Source organism: Zootoca vivipara, chromosome 10, assembly GCF_963506605.1.
Source record: "Zootoca vivipara chromosome 10, rZooViv1.1, whole genome shotgun sequence".
In the NCBI taxonomy this organism is placed as follows: domain Eukaryota; kingdom Metazoa; phylum Chordata; class Lepidosauria; order Squamata; family Lacertidae; genus Zootoca; species Zootoca vivipara.
The window spans coordinates 34,015,522-34,037,856 of NC_083285.1; the positions used below are offsets into that span (position 1 = coordinate 34,015,522).

General features: G+C 43.2%; 1 protein-coding gene across 1 annotated transcript in view; it reads left to right on the forward strand.

Moving 5' to 3' along the window:
• ALX1 (ALX homeobox 1) overlaps positions 1 to 20,143 on the forward strand; it is a 35,370-nt gene extending 15,227 nt beyond the window's left edge. The window contains exons 3-4 of the mRNA XM_035128564.2: positions 1,021 to 1,149; positions 19,814 to 20,143. Of these exons, the coding sequence (XP_034984455.1) occupies positions 1,021 to 1,149; positions 19,814 to 20,134 (450 nt within the window). The 3' untranslated portion in view covers positions 20,135 to 20,143. The remainder of the gene's footprint in view (positions 1 to 1,020; positions 1,150 to 19,813) is intronic.
• Positions 20,144 to 22,335: the final 2,192 nt, after the last annotated feature.

Consider the following 22,335-nt stretch of genomic DNA (forward strand, 5'->3'; position numbering starts at 1 on the left):
TCTTCCAATCTTCAGCTCCATTGGATGCCCGCAAATTCTAGTGTTATGAGCAGAGGTTGGATGGCCCTCTGTCATGTATGATTTAGTTTAGATTCCTGCATTGCAGGGGGTTGGACACGGGTGGTGCTGTGGTCTAAACCACTGAGCCTCTTGGGCTTGCCAATCAGAAGGTCGGCGGTTCAAATCCCCACGACTCCCGTTACTCTTACTGGCGGAGAAAGAGGAGTGCAGGGGGAGCGCACTGTCCCCAGTGGTGTGATCCTGCAGGTGCCGTGCCCCGTCCCCAGGATGCATGCCACTCCCCCTGTGGGCAGCACACCACGCCCCCAGGACGCTTGTCACACCCCTGCAGGCGGCGTGCCCTGCCCCCAGGACGCGTGCCACGCCCCTGTGGGCAGTGCACCAGCCCTGCCCCCACCTGCTCTCCACCCCCTGGTGCTGGAGTATGAAGCTCCGCCACTGGTTAATCTGTCTCAGCTCTTGCCAACCTAGCAGTCTGAAAGCACACCAGAGCAAGTAGATAAATAGACACCACTGCAACGGGAAGATAAACAGTGTTTCCATGCGCTCTGGTTTCCGTCACAATGTTTTGTTGCGCCAGGAGCAGTTTAGTCATGCTGGACACATGACCTGGAGAGCTGCCTGTGGACAAATGCTGGCTCCCTTGGCCTGAAAGTGAGATGAGCACCACAACCCCATAGTCACCTTCAACTGGACTTAACTGTCCAGGGGTCCTTTACCTTTTTCCTTACTAGAAGTCCCTCTGGGTCTCTTTTAACTCTACAATTCTAGGATTCTATGAAAGGAAAAAACTTTTTTTCTAGCCACATTCTCCATTCCATGCATATTTTAAAAAACTTATATCATGTTGCCTCTTACTCACCTTTTCTCCTAACTTAAAAAGTAAGTCTTGAAGTGAGATTCAGTTGCCAGTCCGGTTGCGGAGGTGTATGTTATCTTGCCCTTTGCCTCAGGTCCTCCCCATGAGTAGTCTAACCCTTGTTGTCTTCTCTGATGTAGGTCTGGTTCCAAAACCGAAGGGCAAAGTGGAGAAAGAGAGAACGGTACGGGCAAATCCAACAAGCCAAAAGTCATTTTGCTGCCACCTATGACATATCTGTTCTACCGAGGACTGATAGCTACCCGCAGGTATTTAACTACAAGCTCTCTGTGTTGACGCTTCTGAAATCCACTCCCATTTTGGCCATCATTGACACCCAAGCCAGAGCCACACGGGACACTTTGGCGTGTAACATGGGGTTCTTGCATGGAAATCTGTCACATCCGCTGGGGAGAGAGAGTAAGCTCAAGATGTACTTTTTAGTTTGAGAGGAACTCTAATCTTCCCTCCTGATCTGAGGCCAAGAAACATGCCTTAAAATGAACAGGAGAGCCCCTGCATGTCAGAGGAGCTGAGCTCCATGTGTTCATTGGAGTTTCTCTAGCTGTAAGGAGTTTCAGTGGCTAGGATGATTGCTTCCTAATTTGTAGGTATGATTTGATTATAATATATATTAAGCGTTTTAATAGAATTTCTAAATGAGTACAAATTCTTGAAAGGCAACCAGATGGTAAATGTGTTACACTTATGATCAAACCATTGTACAGTTTTGCTCTTTAGATTCAGTGCATTTGTTAACTATTAGAAGAAATCTAACCTCCTGTAGTATGATAAGACAATATTCCTAGCTGTGTTTTTTCTTTTTTTGGCAACTTATACTCTGCTTGACTAAGAATTCTATAAAAACAGCAGTTGCAGCCAACCATCTGTTTTCTTTTTATTCCTTTCTGTGCCCGACCGTTAATTGTATAATTTTATTTTCCTTAACACACATTTTTTATTCCCCCCTCTTTGTAAATGTCACAAGGCATTGTAATCAGAGCAGCTGAAGTGTTCGCAAAGATAAACAATTAGCTGTTGGAATATTGTGGGAATGTATTCCTATTTTAAAAAGACAGTTTGGAGGAAATTCAATAAACTCTTTCCAAAGTCGCAAAGTTGGATAGCTAGTAAAATGTCAGGCACTTGCTATTTGTCTGGCATATCGACCATTTTTCTCTTTGGCTAATTTGGCCAATTCTTCAAGGTGATTTAGGCCCTCTCACATGTCATAAAACTAACCAAAAGTTAGTTAGTTCACACTAAAACAGAATCTAACTTTGCTGTAATCTTAAAGCTAAAATTGCGCCTTTATTAATATTTTTTAAAGTCTCAAATACATGAGATTTACTTCCAAGTAGACGTAGTCTGGGAACACCAGTGGGGTAAATGGCAGCACAGTTGGTGGCAACTGGGAGGCATGTGCCAACTTTGTGATCTCAATGTGAGCTTTGAAATTTAGCCTGCAATCCTATGGCCCCTAACATATGTATACCTTACTTCTGAGTAGGCATGTATAGAATTGCACAGTTAGCCTGATTTCCTGAAATTTCTAGGTGGATGGATATTCCCCCTGCCACATGTGTAACTAGATATGCAGGGGGAGAGTAGGAAAATTCCTACTGGCTCCACTGTCCCTAATATCTGGATGCTCAGTGTTAGTGTGAAAGAGTCCTACATGTCTACAACTGTGTGTACGTAATCAGGATCCCTGCTGTATGCACACTAATGCTGAACACTGGGATAGAAAACCGCATCTGCAATATCACTCCCTCTGCCATCAGTGAACATGTGGCAGAGGGAGAATGCATATGCGTCCATTTTATATGTTATATAAATCACAGCCTGAACTAGCAGCAGCCAACATAGCAGATTGTCAGGGTGAGCCACTCTAAATGCGCCACCTTTAAGGAACCCAAGTAACCTTTAGGTTACAGTACATTTCTGCAACTGGGCATTGCACGGAATAGCTCTCCATGTATTTAAATGCAAAGTGATTATTTTAGTGACTGGTGTGGGGCTATTTAACAGGCTCCAAGTCCAAGAATAGGGACAAAGAACCTGTGGTCCTTCAGAGATGTTGTTGGACTACAACTCCCATAATCGCTGATCAGCCCTTGCTGGCTGAGGCTGATAGGAGCTGGGACTTGGGAATGTCACAATATCTGGAGGGTCACAGGTTCCCCATTCTTCTCCAGGCGTCTAGGCAGTCACTGGGATCCAGTTCATTCATTCATTCATTCATTCATTCATTCATTCATTCATTCATTCATTCATCATCTGTTGACTACTCAGTAGGAAGAGCAGGTGCCCTGTAAACTAGGTCCCAAGATTCTGGGCACCTGGGATATTGCCATCAACCTGCTCAGAGGTGTCCCAGGTGCAAGGAGTTGTGGGACAAATCATTTCCATAACACTTTATCTTCCTACTGAATACTTGGACACTCAAAAATTACATGTCCCATGATCTCTAGTACGTATGATCATCTAGTTTTTTAAAAAATATAATAACATGCTTAACATTCTTAGGAGCTGTACAAAAAATAAAACCAGCTTATAGATGTCAAAACATGAGCTGCTTAAAGTCTCTCAGTCTCTCAGTTGCACTCTGTCTCTGTGTGTTTCCCTCTCTCTGTGTTGTTGGTGTCCATCTCAAGACACACACACACACACACACACTAATAGACATTGAATGGGGCCACAGAATTCAGAGTTGATGCTGTGATTGCTGTCAAGCATTTAAACACTTGTGATCACAGCAGATCTACTAAATTAATGGGCCTAACTTCATATTAATTCATTTCAGTGAGTCTACTCGGAATAAATCTTAGTTGAATTCCAGTTATTGTTATCTCATTTCCTTTGGGTGGCTTACAAAACCAAAAAGATGTGCAAAAACAATCTCAGCACAAATATCACAGAGTGCAGCATTAAAGAACACCAAAACCAGCATGAGTGAATAACGGTAGATACAGTAATAGCAAATGCAAAGCAATTTGTAGCCAGATCTAAGTACACTAAAAACATATAATTAAGGGCCCTGTGAGAATGTGCTCTTAAGTGAAGACATTCAGGCACAATTTCTGTTATTTTATCTGTTTATGCCTGTGTGTCCATCCTTCCTCCAAGTAGCCAAGCAATAAGTCAGATGGAGAAAAAGGCATGCCAATGGCTACCTGGTAAATGTTGTGGCATAGGAGAGAGTGGAATCCAGAGTTCCTCTCAGGAATGGCTGAAGGAACTGGAAGGGAGCCATAGCTCTATGGTAGAGCATCTGCTTTGCATGTAGAAGGTGCCAGCTTCAATCTCCAGCATCTCCAGGTAGGGCTGGGAGAGACTCCTGTCTGAAGCCCTGGAGAGCAACTGCCAGGCAATGTAGACAGTACAGAGCTGGATGGACCAGTGGTCAGAGGCAGTTTCCGGTGTTCTCAAGGAATTTTTGCTTGAGTCTAGGAAACATGGGTGGTTACAGAGAATCAAAAGTGGGGGAGGAGAAGCTGAGTCCAGAATCTCTGAGTTTAGCAAGGGGTTGCAGCAGTGGGAGCTCTAGATCCATCTAGGCAGATTTTTCAGAGTAGCACAGCCAACAGCAGCATATTTCACTTAGATCACCACAGCAAAGTCAGTGGTTTGCTGATCCTCATCATGACATGCCTTTGTATTTAGCTATTTCTAAAAAAAATATTTAGATCCTGCAGTGCCCTGGCCTAAACGTGATCTTCAAGGTAGCCTGATGCCATTAGTCTAGCTCAATATTGTCTGAAGGGACGCAGGCGGCACTGTGGCCTAAACCACTGAGCCTCTTGAGCTTGCCGATCAGAAGGTCAGCAGTTCGAATCCATGCGATAGGGTGAGCTCCTGTTGCTTTGTCCCAGCTCCTGCCAACCTAGCAGTTCGAAAGCACACCAGCATGAGTAGATAAATGGGAATCGCTGTGATGGGAATGTAAATGGTGTTTCTGTGCCCTCTGGCACTCATCATGATGTTCTGTGCACCAGAAGCAGTTTGGTTATGCTGCCACATGACCCGGAAAGCTTTCTGCAGACAAATAGCAGCTCCCTCACCTTGAAAGCGGAGGTGAATGCTGCATCCCATAGTCAAATTCGACTGGATTTAACCATCTAGAAGTCCTTTACCTTTTACCTAATATTGCCTACACTGCCTGGTAGTGGCTCTCCATGATTTCAGGCAAGTGTTTCTTCCAACCCTACTTGGAGACCCCTGGGATTGAACCTGGACCTTCTGCTTGCAAGGAAGATGCTTACCACCGTGTGATGGCCCTTCCCTATTTCCTGGTATCCCGATCTTCCCAGGTCCTCAAGTATACATGCAGCCTCCATGGATGCTAAAGGTTCCCCACTGCCAAAGAGACTGGGAGGAATGTGCAACCTGGGATGTCAGGCTAGATCCATGATCCTGCAGCCCAGTTGCACCAGCTGTTTGCTATTCCTTCCAGTAAGCCTGAATAGGTCTTGTGTCACACACAGGGATGTCACAGGGCATGACTTTCTTCGTAGTGGATGCTGATAAGAACTCCATTTTGACTTGTCCAAAGGGTCCCATTAGGAACAAGGTGTTGAATTGCTGGAACCTCTCCAGCATTTAGCTGCATGATGTGATTTCATGGTAAGGGTATTGAACTAAGTAGTGATGGGGTGGCGAGAGAACTACTTGTACTACCTTGAGCTCTTTGGAGGAAAAACTGGATGGAAAAAACAATGATAAGTAGATCTTAAAGAAAAACGCACTGAGAAAGGTAGGTGTCAGCAGCTGGAGGAACCTGGGCCAAGTCTCCCTCACTGAGAGATACCCCAGAGGCAAAGGCGTTGTGACGAAATGGGCATTAGCAAGTGACTGGAGGAAGGTAGAATTTGAGCTGCTGCTCTTACTCCTGTTCAAAGTGGCGAAAGTAAGAAGATGGCATCTCCCCTGAAAAGGGCAAACAAAACGGAATAGCTGGCTTTGTGTCATCAGAGATTGGGAAACATGCTCACCTACCGGTAGTTGATGTGCACTGGAGGAAAGGCTGCAGCTCAGCAAAAGAGCACATGCCTTGAAGTACAGTGGTACCTTGGTTTATGAACACAATTGGTTCCGGAAGTCTGTTCATAAACTGAAGCGTTCATAAACTGAAGTGAACTTTCCCATTGAAAGTAATGGAAAGTGGATTAATCCGTTCCAGACGGGTCCGTGGAGTACTCAACCTGAAGCGTACTTAACCCGAAGCATGGGTGTAACTGGTTCCGGAAGTCTGTTCATAAACTGAAGCGAACTTTCCCATTGAAAGTAATGGAAAGTGGATTAATCTGTTCCAGACGGTCCACGGAGTACTCAACCTGAAGCGTACTTAACCCGAAGCATGGGTGTAATTGGTTCCGGAAGTCTGTTCATAAACTGAAGCGTTTATAAACTGAAGCGAACTTTCCCATTGAAATAAAAAAATTCCTTCAGTAGTACCTTAAAGACCAAGAAGTGTGCATGCACACGAAAGCTCATACCAAAATAAAAACTTAGTTGGTGTGTATCTGAAGAAGTGTGTATCTGAAGAAGTGTGCATGCACATGAAAGCTCATACCAAAATAAAAACTTAGTTGGTCTTTAAGGTGCTACTGAAGGAATTTTTTTATTTTGCTTCGACTCAGACCAACACGGCTACCTACCTGTAACTTTCCCATTGAAAGTAATGGAAAAGTGAATTAATCTGTTCCAGATGGGTCTGCGGCGTTTGTAAACTGAAAATTCGTAAACTGAGGTGTTCATAAACCAAGGTTCCACTGTAAAAGGGCTGAGGATCAGTTTTTTGTGTCTCCAGGTATGGCAGGAAAAGGCTTTGGACTGAAGCCCTGGAGAGTAGCTGCCCATCAGTGTCAACAATATTGAGCTTGGCAGAAGGCATTTTCTTGTCTTTGACGTATTCAGCCAATGGCAAAGTTCCCAACAGTGGGGCAACTTTGGGGGCTCCTGATTCACAAAGCAAGGGTGTGAGGAACTATATAAATCTGCATGTGCTATTTGTTAAACCTTGCATCTTAATTTTACATAGGGGCCCTTTATGACCAGAGCGCACATGGGGGACTTCCATTAGCAATAATCAGAGTTACATGCTCAAATTAAATACTCCATATGGTGCATATTACACACCACATGGCATTTGACTAAAATATGTTTTTGTTCTGCACGAAGCTGACAAATAACCACAGAGGCGCCCCATCCTTCTTGGAACCAACCATTCTGATTTATGTTGACCACAGCCCTTTAGTCTGGGTAGGGTCATACAGTGAATATTTTGCACAGCACTCGTCCCCCGAGACTACTCATATTGCATAACACTTGACTCTGCAAGACACACAGGCTACTATTGTCATTTTAACTTCCAAGTATAATGTGCCTTTGCATCATTAACCCCCCCTTGCAAGTTTTGTTAGGAGACTTGTCTATACACTGAGCATAGGAAGCACCTTATACAGTCAGGCCATTGGTCTGTCTTGTAGCTCAGGGGTTGGGAACCTCCCGTTTGTGTGAGAGAAATGACCTCCCAGGCATCTCCATTTGGCCCATGAAGCCATTTTGGGCAAGTCACAGCCACTTGCTATACATCCGGCATCCTACATGATGGGTTTCAGAGGTTCAAAGAGCAATATAGGGCTCTTTGCAACAGGGCTTTCATACAACCCTGTTCTGAGTTTTGAAGTCCTGACAACCTGGGCATCAAATCACAGTGCGATCTGATGTCATAGTGACATCAGGTATTTGACAGGTGGTGGTAGGGAGATGAACATCTGGCCCATCAGCCAGAAAAGTTTCCCCACCCCTGTTGTAGCTCTTAAGATCCAACCAACCCCCCCCCCAATTGCTGCCTATGGGGGATTTCCCTTCTAATGCACCCGGCAGGGATTTTCTTCAGAACAGCCTCAGGGGAGGAAAGGGTTTAATTCCCCCCATTCCTGCTGTGATCCTGCTCATTATTAGTCCTACCCCTCCAACAGCAGATGCTATTTGCATTTTTTCAGTAAATTAAATGTGTGTGTTTAACATCAAGCCTGGCTGGGCCTGATTCCTGGTCAGAAGAATGGCAGAATCTTCAGCCTGTGTCGTACTGAAAGGACCTTTCAGGAGATACAGCATAACATAAATACATGGGGAGGGGTCATACATTTAACCACTAACTTAAGAGGCTGCTTTGGATGAGTGAGATGGAGCCCAGGTGTTCAGGGGCACAGCCTTGTAAACAGTGGCAGAGCCAACAGAATCCAGACTCTGATGTTCGGCAAGCAGAAAGGAGGAAGTAGAAAGGCGTGGCAGCCGATGGCTTAGGTGGCAAAAGCAGTCTGGCAAAGCAAATACATGTAGCACACAGATGCACAGAATAACTGCCCTGGGTTATTTGGTGGAGGGTACTTAAAAATTTGAATAAACCAATTAAAAATACATTGTATTTAAACAACTTTGACCATGTTGCTCCTATTTCACAGATGGGAAACACTGAGGTACAGCAACATGCAACCATCCTAAGTTCCATTAGTGAATCCACATTAGAGAATTCTTTAAATAAGATATGCAGAATGTTTTCTCTTTACCACTGAGTAACTGCAGCCTCACCCTATGTTCCTCCTGCCTTCTCTCCCCCCAACCCCTTTCTTGATGGGGTCTCTCCCTCTTCCAGTTGGAGCAGCCTGGGAGACGCAGAGAGAACTAGGATCTGATTTATATTTAGCAATTAGGCTTTGTGAAGAAAAACCCAGAACAACAAGAAGAACAACAAAGCTTACCTACCATGTTAAGAATTGGAGTGGATATTCCTTCATTTTTTTAATTAAAATAACCTTTATTGAATTTAAAATAATTATAAAACAAAACAGTCAACTAAAATTCCAACAAAAAATACACAACAACCAAAAAAAATACAAATAATCATAAACATTCAAATAAAACTTATCCTATCTTCTGCCATATTTTTCGGTCTAGCTTCTACATCTTCATTTCAATATCCATATTCATATCATCTTATCCCGATTGACTTCCCCTTCTCTTCCTCCCTGGCTTCAAAGTTTTTAACTTTCCCACTGCATCCATTTGCTTTCCTCTTGGGAATTCTACAAAATATTCGTTTTAAACCCAAGTTCTTGCAGATATATTCCAAATTTTTCCCAATTGTTATTAAACTTTTTATTTGAACCACCCCTTATCGAATTTGTCAATTTGGCCAGATCAATATAACTAATTAATTTCTCTTGCCAATCTCTAATCGTAGGGACTCCCTGGGTTTTCCACAATTTAGCGATTAAAATTCTTGCTGCCGCCACGGAATACAGAAATATCTCTTCATCCTTTTTTTTTGGAATATTCAAATATTCCTTCATTTATATAGATTTTCTGATCATCTCTCAATTGGTTATGGGACCCTGTTTCAGTTTCCCCTTGGGATTGATGCCCTGCTTGCAACTCCAGTTATCCTGCATTGCTAAATTCTGCAGAGAGAAGAGATCTTCAACATCTTCAAAATCGCCATAGTCGTATCACTGTCAACATTTTCAGGAGGCTGCAGCAAAAGCGAAATAAGCAGGAGAAGTTGGCAGTCAGAATACCATTGGGGGTTAAGTGTCTGCTTTGCATTGCATTTTGCACAAATGCTTTGAAAGAGCTATCCGTCCATGTTTAAGGCACTTCAAGAAAAAGGCAGAGAATGCTAACTATTTAAAAGAGGAGAAACTGAGAACACTGCACCGTTCAAGGGCAGATCAGGACTGTATACACATCATACGTTTGAAGCACATTAACCCACTGTTATAAGAATTTTGAGGTCATATATATATATATATAATAATTGTTCATAAAACATGTACATGAATGTACAGAAACATGTCTGAAGCAGCACAGGAAAACAGGCCTGACTGACACCATTTTGACTCTCTCTGACCAGGTGTTCCTCTGCAAGGAAGAAGGGGGGTGGGGGGAACCTTCTCATTGTCTCAGGAATTAAAGTGATAATCCCTGGCATCCTGATACCTGACTGCCAGACAAAAGGGTGTGATTAACTTGGCTGGGAAACAGGGAAATGTAAATATCTCTCAATTTTGTTGATTAGGTTTTGGGGGCAGGGGGCAGGGTCCAGGATGCTCAGATTACTGCCACCAGACCTCCCCTTTCATGATGTACCTATGATGAATCTAGGGAGAGGGGTCTTGGGCTACACCCCTTCTGTGACATATGGATGATGCTTCTGGGGGGTGGGCTGAAACCAATTTCAAATCTCTTTTTAAGGACAAGACATCTTTGTTTGGGGTTCCTTCCTTGTTCTCCTGTGTGAGAGGAAGGACCCTGTTGCAACAGCAAAAATAAAAGTGCCTTGCTTCGCACGTCCTGGTTTGGTCTCTGTTATTTGGTGGGCAGGAGACGCTTAAACCTTGTCTGCTTGCCAGGATACCTGGACTCTTCCTGGGTCGAGGATCCACTTAATTCTAGGGCCGTGTAGCTCTGCAAAATTTTTACAACAGTTTGGCGACCACGAAGGGACCCAGTTTTGCCTTGAGCTCCGGGTTCACTGAGGAAGGGGAGCCCAGCGCGCCCTTGCCTCTTTTGCAGGGGGGTAAACCAACCTCAGGACCCGAGGCACTTGGTAGTAATTGAGAGTCCAAGCGGGACCCCCAGGACGAAGCAACGTTTAAAGGGACAAGGCTGTTTTTTTTAGGAACCAGTTGGAAGCTGGAGACAACGGGATTCGACTGAAAGGATCGGTCGTGAGTATTAAAAGGGGACACCTTGGGTGAGCTAAGAACCACAGCAACTAAAAATCTATTTCTCCACTTGGACTATCCTTTTCTACTCTCCTCTTTGGACCTTAGTTGCAGCAAGGCTGCCAGGCACAGTTACAGAGTAGAACTGAGGTCCCGGGCAACAGTCTTTACGTTAAACGCAGAGCTTAGAAAGACTGTCCCAGCTCCCTTCTGCCAAACTGAGCAGAAGTCTGAGCAAACTGTCGCTTTTCTACCAATCTGGGAATCTGGCTATCCCAGCTCTGTTTCCTATTCCTCTGCTCTTAATCTTCGGGTGAAGACGCCCCCCTGCCATGGCGACCTTTGTTAGGTATGACCCATGACCAGAGATTGCAAGTGCGCCCGTTCCTCTCCTACTACTCTGTATTCCTCAGTTCCGACCTGACATTGCGTAGGCAAGCGTTCAGTAGGATCTGAGTCTAGTGTGTAAGAGGCAGGGAAGTTGCTGTGGAACCCTCAGGCAATTGATGACCAGTGGGAGGGTTCCAATAGGGTTTTAGCTGCACCAGGCCGCCTAGTAGTTAGTGCACGCGAACGGCAGGCAGGAACACCACTAGGACGTGGGGGTGAGTCATAGACTCGGGAAGTTAAGAGTGTCCAGGAACAGGGTCGGGGACCCAGAACTGCAGTATAAAAAGACAGAAGTAAAATGGGTGCAACCCACTCTAAGGAATTCCTTTCCCAGACTCCCAACCGAGGCAAAGCACAACTGAGGCTTTGCTCCGGTAAGGACTTTGAGGATGAAAGTCCACTCCAATTCGTTCTCTTAAATTGGCATGAAATCCCCGGGGCGGACAAGCTTGAAGGGAACCAATTGCAAAAACTTTGTAAGAAAAAAACATTGGGTCCGATTTACTATGGACCACCCAGATGAGGGGAAATGGCTACCAGGAGGTTCCTTTAACATACAGAGAATCTCCACTTTAAAATTGACCCTGGAAGACCAGTACCCCCTTCAGAATGTTTACACGTTACATGTTGTCTGTTACTGGGTATGTGTGATGTCTGTTAAGTGTATGTGCGTCTGATCCTTGTGTCTGCTATAGTTCATTGTTCCCCTTAAAGTAAATGAGAGATATAATCCAGGTTTAGGAAATTAGGGGTTTGTGTTTAAAATTTGGCCATGACACCCACAGACTGCCTTTTTTAAAGCATGCATAGTTTAAAATAATATAAAAATTAAGGCAAGCTTGCTTAAATAATCTTATGTAAGGGCTTGATCAACCCAAAAACATGGCAAATATTTAAAAGAGTGGAGGTAGTGTGTAAAGGTTTGTTTTAAAGAGGCTGTAGAAGGCCATTGTTTCCTCTCCAAAAGTAAAAAGAGGGGGCAGGATGAAGGAAAATAACGAGCTGTAAGTTTAAAAATGCTTGCTCAATGCTTTGAAAATATTTTAAACTTGAAAATGTTCATAAACTCCAGCTATAAGTGGATAAGAGATGTACTCAAGGTTTAGAATGTTATGGGGTGTGTTTAAATTGGCTACAACATCCATAGACTGCCTTCTTAAGTGTGCATAGTTAAAACTGCCAACTTGTTTAAATTTCTAGTATAGAAACAATGTTGAACCGATCAATCTTAAACATTATAAATATGAGAATGAGGTGTGCAAATGTTTGTTATTGAGAGAGGCTCCAAAGGGGAGTCTTTCTCCAAGTGACTAGATGAATATTGACTAAAGGAAAATTGAACAGCTATTCCAATAAAGGTGATTTGTGTGTCAAAGGTAGAGCTTCCATAGCCAGGAATTGTCTATCTGAGTCTAGTTTTAACTTCAATTGTGTTGGACAGAAGGGTTATTGTTGGGCTCCTAATATCAGTCTCTTAAGGAAAAAACTCATCTGCTAAAGGGTTCTGTATAAAGTTGGTATTTTCATTCAAATCTTGTGAATCCTGTATCTTAGAGGGTTAGACTAAATGACCTCAGGGTCCCTTCTAACCCCCATTTTAGAGCTATGTGAAAGGCAATGTGTCTGATGTGGTGATGGGTTGAAATTCAGCCCAGCTCTGCTTTCTGGCAAGGAAAGATTATTGGTTTTCAGAGTTGGAACAAGAGTGTAATTGTTGTTTTTATGGAGTGATTATATAAGTTTTTATCACTTTCTCTATTAAGGTTTAAAGTTTAAGCACATATGAAAGTCTTCAACATTTCCCAATCTGTTTGTGAACTCACAATATTTAAGGTCTGTGTCACAAGGGAGCCATGTGCTCTGTATGTAATGTTTCACCATGTGACTATGGAATATGGTGTTCCTTCTAGGGAAATGTTATTAAAAGTAGAGGCTCCATAGCCAGCAAATGTCTATCTGAGTCACTTTAACCTTGATTCAAATGGACAGAATGGTTTTAGTAAGGAAGTAAATTCCCTCTTAAACTGTTTATCCAATCTTAAGGTTTGCTAAAGACTTCTATATAACGTTGGTACTTTTAATCTTCCCCTTCCTTATTTTTCCCTTAGTACACACGTGTGCTTCCGTGATAGGGCATAGCCTGTGTTTCCTTCCCAGTCAGGCGTCTGTACTCAAATGTATGTGTATCCTAAGGGCAGTGATAGTGTTGAGATCCCCATATTTCAGAAGGGGTGGACTAGATTACTCAAGCACTGAAAAGTGAGTTTAAACTCTGGTGGCTTAGTGAAATGACCTGAATTCAGTCAAGCATTACTCTTTGGTGGAGAAGGATGGAAAGATAGATTTTTAAAGTTTGGCATGAAGAGTTTGAGGTGCCATTCAGAAAGAGGTAGAGATGGTATATCATGCATTGAAAATGAATGTCTGGTGTTATTTTTTCCACCATATTGTCAGCTATTTTTTTTAACTGCAAAACTCCAGCCAACAGTTCAAGCACATACAAATTCATAATCAAGCAGAATGAGCCTTGACCATCCCTGTAAATAAAGGGCCAGAAAATTTTGTCTGGAATTGGTAAGGCTGAAAATCAATGAGAATGCAAAGGATTTTATGAATTCTGGCTCTATGACCATATTACCCATAGATAAGGGGGCAGAGAATTTAGTCTGCCATGGCTGTAATAAATTAATTAAAAACAAACAAACTGCACTTTCCAGTCAATATTGGTGGACCATCCTGTTAAATGAAATACGTAGACCATTTTTGAGAAATGCTTCTCCCAAAGTACTAAAACAACACATCTGGTTATTCTTTTGTGGGGCAACAATTTTTAAGAAAAATTATAGCCCCAAATGGGGGATATTGTTATAAGAATTTTGAGGTCATATATATATATATATAATAATTGTTCATAAAACATGTACATGAATGTACAGAAACATGTCTGAAGCAGCACAGGAAAACAGGCCTGACTGACACCATTTTGACTCTCTCTGACCAGGTGTTCCTCTGCAAGGAAGAAGGGGGGTGGGGGGAACCTTCTCATTGTCTCAGGAATTAAAGTGATAATCCCTGGCATCCTGATACCTGACTGCCAGACAAAAGGGTGTGATTAACTTGGCTGGGAAACAGGGAAATGTAAATATCTCTCAATTTTGTTGATTAGGTTTTGGGGGCAGGGGGCAGGGTCCAGGATGCTCAGATTACTGCCACCAGACCTCCCCTTTCATGATGTACCTATGATGAATCTAGGGAGAGGGGTCTTGGGCTACACCCCTTCTGTGACATATGGATGATGCTTCTGGGGGGTGGGCTGAAACCAATTTCAAATCTCTTTTTAAGGACAAGACATCTTTGTTTGGGGTTCCTTCCTTGTTCTCCTGTGTGAGAGGAAGGACCCTGTTGCAACAGCAAAAATAAAAGTGCCTTGCTTCGCACGTCCTGGTTTGGTCTCTGTTATTTGGTGGGCAGGAGACGCTTAAACCTTGTCTGCTTGCCAGGATACCTGGACTCTTCCTGGGTCGAGGATCCACTTAATTCTAGGGCCGTGTAGCTCTGCAAAATTTTTACAACACCACCCTCCCCGAATCCTGGGAACTGTAGTCTTCCCACCACAGAGCTATGTTTCTCACACCCTTTGGAAACTACAGTTTCAAGGTTTCTTTGGGGAAGGAAATGTGCTTTAAATGTGTAGTGTGTACATAGCCCCGGTCGAGAGTCTGCAGTGGTAGCAACAAAAAGCGGTTATTGTATCAGCGACATTTTTAAAGGGCCATAGCTGAACAATACTGTTAAATCTGCAGCGTTAAGAATGGAGATAAGCCTCTTTGATGTTAAAAGAGTAGCAGCTAAATTGGACTGGAGATAAGCTTTTTAAAGAGCAGAGAAAGGCCTTTTGTGCCTGCTGGCTTTTGAAGAATAGGCAGAAGTCCCCCCCCCCTATGTTCCTACAGTGGTAAGGTAAGAGATAAGGAAAATGTTACCTGCAAAAGAAAATTCTACCTGCAAAGGAAAATGCTACCTGCTAGGTACCACAGCGCTAAGAGAGAAAATAAACTGATCTTAGTACTGTGGTGCTTAGTGCTAAGACTGGAGTGAAGAGATCCTTAGTGCTTAGATCAGAGATAACCAGGGCTTGGAAACTTTGTTTTTTAAAAAGCCCATCCTTTTACAAAACAAATAGTTCACGTTTATCCAAATTTATAACTTCTTGAAGTTCATAAAAAATTAGTATTCCCCCCCTACACATTCTGAATGTTACAAAGCACTGTGCTGAAGCTCAGGGTTCAAAAGTAAATCTAAACCAAATCTAAACCAAAAAAAGAAGTCTGACCGACAGAATGGCAACAGATGACGCTTTCCCCATAACTGTATTTTCATACTAGAAAAGACTTATCCTGTTTAATTTCTGTCTTTCAGACAGCTGTTAAAAGCTTTGTTCCTGTTCATTTGCTTTGTTCCTGTACTTGTGCTTTTTGCTGCAAGCTGTTGGAAGTCAACTTTGTTCAACTGAACTAATTCATTCCAAGGGCTGGAGATAACAGATCTCTGCACCCGACAGGCCAAATTCAGAAGCCTAACTAGTATAAGTTTGCTAGTGTTTGCCTATTTATATTGTCCACTAGCAAATATATCAATTAGCGCTAAAGAAATTGTAGTTGATTTAACCGAATAAGGCTGCAATCCTTATATCCACTTACCTGGAGAAAGCCCAGTTGAATTCAATGGGACTTGCTTCTGGGTTGGCATGCATAAGATTGCTCTGATCAAATGCATCTAAATAAATGTGCAAGTTACCACAACGTAGGTGGCCATCTGAGATACTGAAGGAGGTGATAATTTACTAGCTAATAAGAAAAATGACCACCTTGTCAAAAGAAAAAACAAAACCATCTTTAATATTTTTCTGTTTCATTGCTGTTATCGTAACACACAGGAGTCAAAACAGCTTCAAAAATTAATATGTGCCCTCACAGATTAAAGTTACCTCTGTCTATTAATCAACTAAAATTGTAGTTGATTAATGTGTTTGCTAATCTGATTGAATCTTACAGTGCTTCTACCCCCACCCACCCCCACTGCCACTCACACACATGTACTATAGTAAGGAAAAAATATTGAAGGGTTCTTTAGTGATTTCACAGTAACCACAAGAGCAAAACTCAAGATGTTTGTGATGTTAACAGAAACCAGAGATGAGATCTATGTATAGGCTTATTCAGAATCGCCTTGAATTGCCTTTTATATACTACACAGATCACAGGAAAAATATTTTCTTTAAATTCAAGTACTGTCTCCTTTCTGCCCTACATTCCAGGAGAGGCACTGATGTTTTCTACGTATTGTAAAACAGGGCTGTATTTATTTTTAAAATTCCAATATATATTTTACACTTAGGAGTTTATTTAGAGAAACTTAACAGCATATATCTTGTTAAACAGTCAACCTGCTGCAAATCTTTACCCATCCACTTAAAATAAAGAATTGCTAGTTTGAGGAACAGAGAATGAGGCTTTTAAGTGGTGCTGTGAAACAGACAGGATGACAACTTTTAAAGTTGCATCATGCTCACAAACCAAGCAAATTTATGATTCCGTTTCCCTCAAGTAAAGAAAAGCTAAACAACCTACTTGCCAGCTTTATAAATTTTCAGTTTTATTTGCTTGACATGACTTTTGTGGTTAAATTCTAGCATTTCAAGACAAATTAAAGGGATAGGCAGATGATGAAACATGGGAAAGCATTTGCCTGGCTGCACTTAAAGCATGCGTTGCTACAGGAACTTCTGGCTCTTTAAGGATTTAGTCCCCTTTTACTTTGGCATGAAAATAATTTGGTCCACTGATCCATTTTCTTTCCTTTTAATCCTCCCCTCGTATGCTTCCAACATCATCCCATTGTTCCTTGGCACTCCAAGTATCCCGCTTGACAAAAACCTGGCATGCAACATTGCTGGAGGAATCGCGTCATAATGAACCTAGGAGAGCTGCTTTTACATCACGTTGGGCCAATGGTCCAATTTGTTCAGAGTTGTCTACACTGACTGACATCTCCAGGCAGGGCTGGGAATGTTGTCGTTGTCCCCACCCCCACCCCAATGTGAAATCCTTAGAGCCACTGCCGGTCAGGATAAAACAAAAACAAAAAACCAGGTTAAATAATGCTAGATGGACCTGTGGGCTGTTCATATGAGACTGCAAATATCAAACGTCAAAAGCTTCCCGAAACAGGATCCGTAAAGCTCTACACCTGTGCTTTGGAATTCCCAATTATGCCAGAACATTCAGACTTTGGTCTTTCGAATTCCAGTAGTGCTGTGTGCCTCTTGCCTTCCGTTCTGCTTAATTCACTATGTCATAGTTGCAATGCCCTAGAGAGACCCTTCGGTTTAGCGCCCAGTGTGGTGGAGCTGGTCATACTGCCCTAATGCCTCCAAAGCCCCTATGAATGGGCAGTGGTATGTGTGCAGAGGCCACCTCACCTTTAGCTAAATATGTTGGGGGGGGCACTCCTCCTTTGTGTGGGAGTCTAGGAGGGCGATAGAATTTGGTGCTTCTAAGGTGACCCTGGCTTGGAATTTTGTCCCCCCCCCCCCGACAATCTGCAAAAACAAAGGCCTGAGGGCATATTTGTCCTGCCACAACTGTAATGAATCTGCGTCGTTTTGCTTTTTTAGACAAAATGATTTGGCATTCCTCCCACCCCCTCCGTCCCCATTCACTCTGTGGTCCAGGGCTGGGTCTGAGGCCAGATCAGAGTGATAAGCTTTCCCTTCGCAGCTCTTCTTGAACTTTTACAGCTTGCACCTCCATGCAGAGTTCAGAATATAAGGTTGCAGCTGCACACATACCTAACTTTTTGAGCTAAGGAATGAGGCCCCTTTCATAGGCACACTCACTAGGAAAATAACGGGTAAGAACCGTTGCAAACATCCACCCGGGGAAAAAATGGTAGAAGGCATTTAGCTCCTCATAAAGCAAAAATTAAACTTGGAGAGGATTTGACGCAGCAGTAAAGCACACACTATTTCTCTTTCATATATCCTTTTAACACACACACACACACACACACACACACACACAGTATATATATGAGGAAGGGCTCTTAATTTTTTTTCCTTTTACTTTCTATTAAAAGCAAATCAGATTGATGAAATAAAATGCCCATGGACTCTCAGAATGTATTTCACTTTACACTTGCTTTCTTCATGTGATGAAACAGAAGTCCTCCACATTGGCCTGGCAAATCCCACAAAATTACAGCTCATGGTGTTTTCAGTTTGGGGAGTGCTTGAATGTTGGTGCATATGCATGCACACACGTTCTCATCGGCCTAATTTTATTTAGAAAATAACAAGTTTGAACCCTCACCCAGCCCTGAAGTCCATGGGGGTCATCTTGGGTCAGTTACTATATCTCAGTCTAGCCTACTTTATAAGGTTGTTGTGAGATAAAGCAGGGTGGGTAGTGGGGACACATGCATCTCTTGTTCATTTGAGGAAAGGTCAGATAGAAACATCATTAAGGAATAGTAATAGGAGTGGAACGTGGACACGTGCAAGACAGGATGGAAATGTGAAACTGGAATTTTGGTATGGAGGGGAAGGGGATGAATTGGTTCCCCAGGAGCTGTGCCCATAGGAGTGACTGGTATTCCAGGAAGCAGAGCATTAACGCTAAACAGAATCACAGCACTAGTTCAATTGGATGAGGAAAGCCATCAGAAGCATCAATATCATGTTCGAGAGCAACATTGCTAAATTGTTTTATTTTTGTTTTGCATGTCAAAAAGCAGCAGCAGCAGCAGTAGAAAGGATACACGAGTAATTCTTGTGACATCTCTGCATGCTTACTGTGTCATGCACAATTTAGTCAATAAAGATGGCTGGCAATTTGACATGATAGAGGTTTATAAAATGACAAATGGGGAGGAGAGCACAGACGGAACTTTCTCTCTCTCATAATTCTAGAACTCGGAGTCACCCAAAGAAGTTGACTGGCAGCAGGTTCAGGACAGACAGAAGGAGGTACTTCTTCGCACTGTGCATAAGTAGCTTGTGGAACTCACCACCACAAGATGTGTTGATGGCCACTAGGTTAGGCGGCTTTAAAAATTAAGGAAATTCATGGAGCGTACTTCTTACTGGTTGCTGTCTATAGTACCTCCACAGACCTCTGAATATCAGGTGCTGGGACTGATGCCCCGATGCAAAAGTCCAGGGGATCTGTTGGAGACTATTTGAAAAACAAGATGCTCAGATAGATGGCTCTTGATCCAGTTCTTTTTAGGTGCAAAGGGCAGAATTATGCATCTCTTTCACACTGAAAGATGCACAATGAACTTCAACTTCCTGTACATTTGGAACTGCAAGGGAACTGCAGGAACAGTTTGGGATGTTGGATGCAGGGGCCCTCTAATTCAGCTGACTTTTGAGCACACAGGGCTTATTCCTAGAAGACAACCTGATGCCCATGAATCAGCTTCCATGGACACATTGCTCTCACTGGAGCCAGGTGAAAAGTTGGTTGTCACACAGTCTTGTGATTAAAACCGCAAAAACCCTTTCCCTGGGAACCTATCCCATTTTGATTTTGAACATTTTTGTAGAGGCCATGCAATGTGCAGCTAAACAAGCAAACCCTTTGGATCCCTGTTAGCATCAGGTTTGTCATTTCCACAGAAATAAACGTTCTACAGTTACGTGTGTCACCTGATTGCCCGAAAACGGACCAAACGAAGCAGAAAGCTATGTTAAGGAGGGGTGGCGGCGATTGTGCACATTTAATCTTCTTTGTTTCATATGTTCCAGATTCAGAACAATTTGTGGGCAGGAAATGCAGCGAGCGGTTCGGTGGTGACTTCCTGCATGCTTCCACGGGAGACCTCCTCTTGTATGACCCCTTACTCTCATTCGCCTCGGACAGATTCTGGGTACTCGGGTTTTTCGAACCACCAGAGCCAATTCAGCCATGTTCCCCTCAACAATTTCTTCACTGACTCTTTACTTTCTGGAACCACCAATGGACATGCATTTGAAACCAAGCCGGAATTTGAACGGAGGTCTTCCAGTATTGCAGTTCTACGAATGAAAGCCAAAGAACATACCGCTAACATCTCCTGGGCCATGTAATGTAAGAGAATGCCCTTCTTTTTCAGAGTTCAGGTAAAAGGAAGAAGAAAAAAAAACACCCGCTCACCATCGTTTCTTATTTCCCATATTTAAAGGACCCAATCGTAAGCTGCTGTGTGAAGAATTGCTACCGATCAGGAGATAGAAAGGAGCCCGCTTAAGCCAGATGCCTGATATGCTATTTAACAATCACATTTTTAAGCATAAACATGTAGGAGGACTCAAAATAGAACCACCATGGGCCAGTCTCCAGAAGCCCTCTTAAAAAATAGCCCAATATGTTGTACTGAGTGGTTGATGAAATATGATTGTAAAACCTGCAAAAAAGAATAAAACCTACTAAAGAAGGACATCTGCTCTACGTTGCTTGGTGTCAATGCTGTGTCAAGGCAGAATTCCTTATTCACAGTATAGCAGGAAGTCTTTGGTGGAAAATGCATTTGTTATGACAGTGCTGCAAGGGAAACATTTTAGCAAGCTGTGTAGGGAGTCCGAGTCCGACCACTTTTGGGGTATATAGGGGGTGCCAGGGCAGGGGCGTACCCAGGATCAAAACTGGGGGGGGGCAAGAGAGGGGGAAGAGAGAGGGAAGGAAGGAGGGAGGGAGGGAAGAGAGAGAAGGAAGGAAGGAAGGAAGGGGTGGGTGGGTGGGTGAGAGAGAGAGAGAGAGAGAAGAGAGAAGGAAGGAAGGAAGGAAGGGGTGAGAGAGAGAGAGAAGGGAGGGAGGGAGAGAGAAAAAGTAAGAAAGAAAGAGGGGGAAGGAAGGATGGAAGGAAGGAAGGATGGTGCTCCTGTCCACCCCTCCCCCAGCTCAGGCTGCTCCTCCCCCCTCCCACATTCCTATTGCTGGCTGCAGCCGCGGAGGGGGCGGAAACAGCCCGATTTACAAAACCCGCAGCGACTTTTCCCCTTCAGTTTTCAGAGGGGAAAAGTGCGGGTTATGGTCTGTAAAATACGGTAATTTCTTTTTGCTGCCCCTCGCTGGGTACGCTCATGTGCCAGGGATAGAGAGACTCCAGAAAAATCACCTTTCCTTTCATCCATGAGCAGGAGTGTTCTGTGAATCCCATGGGATCTCAGAATTCAACCCATAATTTATTAAGGAATGATACCTTTCTTATTTGTTTTGTACCTTCACCAGTATTAAAAGATACCTCTATGAAGTTGTCCTTAACTATTGGGCATCTTTCTTCGAGTGCAACCCAGACGTGTCTATCCAGAATGATGTCCCGCTAAATTCAATCCTGTTTATGTCTCAGAAAAGTAGGTAAAAGGATTGCGCAACCTTAATCTGCGCCCCAAGGCAAAGGCAATTTCATATGATTCAGGCAATTTCAGCCTGAGCTGAGCTGGAAAATGTTTGGGGAAGTCTGAAGCCTATCTGCTGCGGTTCAAACTCAGTTACAATTTGAAACTGACAGCAGTACACATTGGTGTGTGTGTTTTGAGTTTCAGTGATCGCTGCAAGGACTCAAAGGAAAACTCCCACTGATTTTTTTCAGCAGGAGAGTGAGATGGAGAGCAAGAGAGAGAGAGAGAGAGAGAGAGAGAGAGAGAGAGAGAGAGAGAGAGAGAGAAACTTCTGTTTCTGGATGACATGTCAGTGCCTCTGAAAGATGAAGGAAGAATTAAAATGTCAGCAAACATTCTGAAATTTCTGATAGTAAGAAAAAAGAAAAAGAGAGTATGTGTGCGTTGGTGATGAAGGGAGGTGGGGAGGAGGAATGAAGAAAAATACTTTACATCTGGCAAATTGCTATCTGCTTTGATTTACTTCTCCTCCCTTTCCCCTGCCACATTCCAAGCTCCTTTGGATGGACAAAATGTTAGCCTCTTTGAAAGAAGCACTCACGCTCCGAAGTTCATAAAGGCAAACTCAAACTTAATTGAAATAAAGGAAGGCTTGAGACGGAGACTGAGTCGGACAAAATTCAGTCAGGCCTGCTGCTGCTGGCATTTTTCTCACAACCCCAAACTTGAGACAGGAAGTGAGAGAAGTTCATATGCACAATAAAACTACCACCTGGATCCAATGGGTGTTTCTCTTACTGTTTAGGACCCCTTTAGACTGATATTTTTTCTCTTGTTTCATATGGTATATTTTGCAACATGTCAAGGGGATAATTGGTAGTGGATTTATACTGGGCCATCCATCCATTCTTGCACTTTATTAGTTGTTTTGCGATGCTTCCCCAGTGCCA